We start from the raw sequence: 4,027 nt of genomic DNA on the forward strand, positions 1-4,027 counted from the left end.
ATAATTTAGACATTTGAAAGTGATATATTTAATATATATTAAATATATAATATATGTTGTATATTTAATAATAAAAACTTGAACAGTCTCATTTTCGGGCCGTCGTTGCCGTTTTGTTGCTTTGTAGCTGCCGTTCGTTTTATGGTTCTTGTATCATTTTCAAGCCGTCGTCGCCGTTTTGTTGCATTGTTACTGCCGTTTGTTCTACGGTTCTTGTGCTCCATATAATTATATTTAAATTAAATCCCGTGTTTAATTCAAGGCCATCGTCGCCGACTCGCTTTATAGTTTATTGCCGTTTATTTTACGGTTCTTTGCAGTTAGTCTGTCGCTGCTTGCTGCATTTGTTTGGAGTTCTTATACTGCTGCTGCTACTGCGATCATCGTAAATTTTCAGTGCTGTCGCTGCATGCAGAATTTACGTCGACTCTATTGCTGTTGCTGTTTATCATTTACTTAACGAGTTGTTGCTGTATTTGGTGCATTTATTTTGTACATTATATTTTTACATCACAATGGCAGAAAAATTAAAGCAGCAAAGAGCCAACACTAAAAAAAGCATGACACGAATTAAAAATTATATTGAATCCGCAAGGAATGAGGGAAATGTACTTCCACATGCTGAACTAAAATGTCGCTTAGCGATATTAGAGGCTTACTTCAAACAGATATTGACCACGCAATCGAGCATCGAGGCCTTAGATCCAGAAGATAATTGCCGATCAGATTTGGAGGAGCTTTACATCAATGCAAAGGTGGCTATTCAATCGCAGTTGGGAGACGAGTTCCACAATACGTCAATATCTGATGGTAACATCACCATCCACCAATCAACATCGAAACTACCACCGTTACAACTACCTTCATTCAATGGTAAATATTCGGAATTCAAGAATTTTATAACGACATTTTTCCAAATTATTGATCGAGAATCAACTTTATCTAATCTGGAAAAATTTAATTATTTGCTGACTTGTCTGCATGGCCCAGCGTTAGAAACGGTTAACGCGTTTCAAGTCACAAATGAAAATTATTCAAAGGCTTTAAATAGATTGAAGGATAGGTACGACAATCCAACACTCATTTTTATGGAAAACGTATCAGCCCTTTTCGATCTTCCTGGTACTTCCAAACCGGAAGGTGATAAACTGCGAAGTCGATACTGCGTCAGCAATTTATAGTTCACTTCTATCATTGGGTTCTGAACGTGACATTTCACAAGCAATGTTGATTCATATTGTGATGCAAAAGTGTGACGAAGGGACGAGAAGAAAGTGGAAGGAATCGTTGAATTTCAAAAGGTTGCCATGTTGGAACGATTGTAGTGCCGTTTTAGAGAGACATTGTCAATATCTTCAATCTCTGGATAAAACGTCTCCTTGTGTATCAGATGTGCACACCAATGATAAATTGTCAAAAATAAAAAAATCTCACAAAGATTATGCTTTTTCTTGCACTAAATCTTCTTGTATATTTTGTTCAAGTGCGAATCACAAGCTCAATGGCTGTGAACGGTTTAAAAGTTTATCAACTGCACAACGTTTTGACACTGTAAAGCGATTCACACTGTGCATCAATTGTTTATCAAAAGGACAGCAACGTTCTAACTGTCCATCAACTTATAGATGTAAGATTTGTTCAGATCAACATCACACCTTGTTACATCGTAGCAACACCTTCAATGCTACAACACCTTTCAACTCAGTTCATCCTACTCCACAGTCATCAATGGTGTCAGCGGTAGCTACTACTTCTAGAGATGCTGTGATGCATACACATTTAGAGAAGTCATCGACAAGTAATGTCATCTTAGCTACAGCGCTAGTTCTAATACAGGATGCATCTGGATGCTATCAATTGGGTAGGGCTTTACTAGATTCGTGTTCACAGGTGAACTTCATCACTAATGATTTCGCTCAAAAACTTCGCATACCCATGGCCAAGCATAATATTGAAATTAACAACATCGGAAATTCATCGACAAGAATTACATCAAAGGTATCAACTACTATTAAATCTCGATTCACGGCTTTTCAACTTCCATTGACATTCTGTATAACATCACATATTGCGTATCAACCAGATTCTGAAATAAACATCTCAACTTGGAACGTACCATCAAATATTAACCTTGCTGACGAACAATTTTACAAATCAACCCGTATTGATTTACTGCTTGGCACTGAAAGTTTTTTTAGTGTCCTGTCAGTAGGACAGATTAAGCTTGGATTAGGATTACCAACGTTACAGAAAACTATTTTGGGCTGGATTGTTTCAGGTAGATATGATGTTTCACAATGCGTTAATAATTCAACTTGTCTCCTTTCATCAATTGACTCTGTCGAGGAAAAGTTAGAATGTCTATGGAAGCTAGAAGAAGTCTCGATCACTCCACATGCTTGGACTAGTGAACAACAAGTTTGTGATCGTTTGTTTTCAGAAACAGTATGCAGAACAGATGCAGGTAGAGTTATGGTAAGGTTGCCATTTAAGGATAATCCTCAGTGTTTAGGCAGTTCATACGGTACAGCGTTGCACAGATTTATTACACAAGAAAATCAATTGTCACGGTCGCCTGAGCTCAAAACGCAATATGTTGCCTTTATGGAAGAATATCAAAACCTTCGTCACATGATTGAGGAAAAAGATCCAAATATTGATAAACCTCATTATTACATTCCGCATCATTGCGTATTGAAGCCAATCAGCACCTCGACGAAATTAAGAGTCGTATTCGACGCATCATGTCGAACCTCTTCTCAGAAATCTCTCAATGATATTTTGATGATTGGACCTACTCTTCAAACTGAATTGTTCATCCTCTTGTTACGTTTTCGCTTATTTCGATTCGCTCTTACTGCTGACATAGTGAATATGTATTGGCAAATTCTGATTGATCCTGAAGATAGAAAATTTCAGTGCATTCTTTGGAGAAGTTCGCCATCTACCAATATTCGTACTTTCCAGCTCAACACAGTTACATATGGAACAGCTGCTGCACCGTACCTTGCCATTCGTTGCCTATTGTATATAGCGCATCAATATGTGGATCAATTCAAGATTGCAGCTGAAATAATCAAATCTTATTTTATGTTGATGACTTATTGCATGGTGCAGATTCTCTTTCTGAGTTACATCAAATAAGACACGAATTGGAAGAGCTTCTAAAACAGGGAGGTTTCGAATTAGCTAATTGGCACTCAAATCATCAAGCTTTTAGAGATGATACTACTGTCAAAGATCTTAATATAGGTTCGGATGTTATTATCTGCACATTGGGACTGAAATGGGATCAAGATAATGATGTATTTATTCCTTCATTTAATGTTAAATCAAACTCTATCAGCCGCATCACAAAAAGAACTATTTTATCAATTGCGTCGTCACTATTCGACCCATTAGGACTATTAGCTCCAATAACCATATCAACTAAAACATTATTGCAAGAGCTATGGCTGCTTAAATTTGATTGGGACGAATCCATTCCTCAAAATTTACATTCAGCATGGGAAAGGCTTTGTCACGATTTGTCATCATTGAACACCATTACCATTCCAAGGTACTGTCTAAAACCAAAAGCAAAAACAATTCAGCTCCATGGGTTCTGCGATGCATCGATTCGCGCATATGGTTGCAGCATTTACATTCGCGTCACAGATGATTCCAACCTCATAGAGGTTCAACTATTCGTAGCCAAATCTAGAGTAGCTCCGCTAAAAAAACAATCGCTTCCAAAATTAGAACTTTGTGAAGCACTGCTACTTGCAAGACTTTACAACAAAATTAAATCGCTCTTCGAAAAGTTTGATACGGACGTCTATCTATAGTCTGATTCCCAAATCGTTTTATATTGGCTCAAAATGCATTCGGCCACACTGTCTGCCTTCGTAGGCAATAGAGTTTCTGAGATTCAAGACCTCACCGCAGGTTCACATTGGAGATATGTCCACACAAATTGTAATCCAGCAGACATTGTGTCAAGAGGCAGCACTGTTAAGGATCTCACTAATTCTATTTGGTTTAAAGG

General features: G+C 37.6%; 2 protein-coding genes across 2 annotated transcripts; both read left to right on the forward strand.

Moving 5' to 3' along the window:
- The first annotated feature begins 515 nt into the window (after window positions 1-515).
- LOC119675400 lies at window positions 516-1,181 on the forward strand. Its single transcript, XM_038086600.1, has one exon. The coding sequence runs from the start codon at window positions 516-518 to the stop codon at window positions 1,179-1,181; it is 666 nt and encodes a 221-aa protein (XP_037942528.1).
- Window positions 1,182-1,224: 43 nt separating this feature from the next.
- Window positions 1,225-3,827, forward strand: LOC119675401. The gene is made up of 2 exons (XM_038086601.1): window positions 1,225-2,956; window positions 3,118-3,827. Exons 1-2 carry the CDS (start codon window positions 1,225-1,227, stop codon window positions 3,825-3,827), a joined length of 2,442 nt encoding a protein of 813 aa, XP_037942529.1.
- Window positions 3,828-4,027: the final 200 nt, after the last annotated feature.

The sequence above is a fragment of the Teleopsis dalmanni genome, chromosome 2 (genome assembly GCF_002237135.1).
Source record: "Teleopsis dalmanni isolate 2A chromosome 2, ASM223713v2, whole genome shotgun sequence".
In the NCBI taxonomy this organism is placed as follows: Eukaryota; Metazoa; Arthropoda; class Insecta; order Diptera; family Diopsidae; genus Teleopsis; species Teleopsis dalmanni.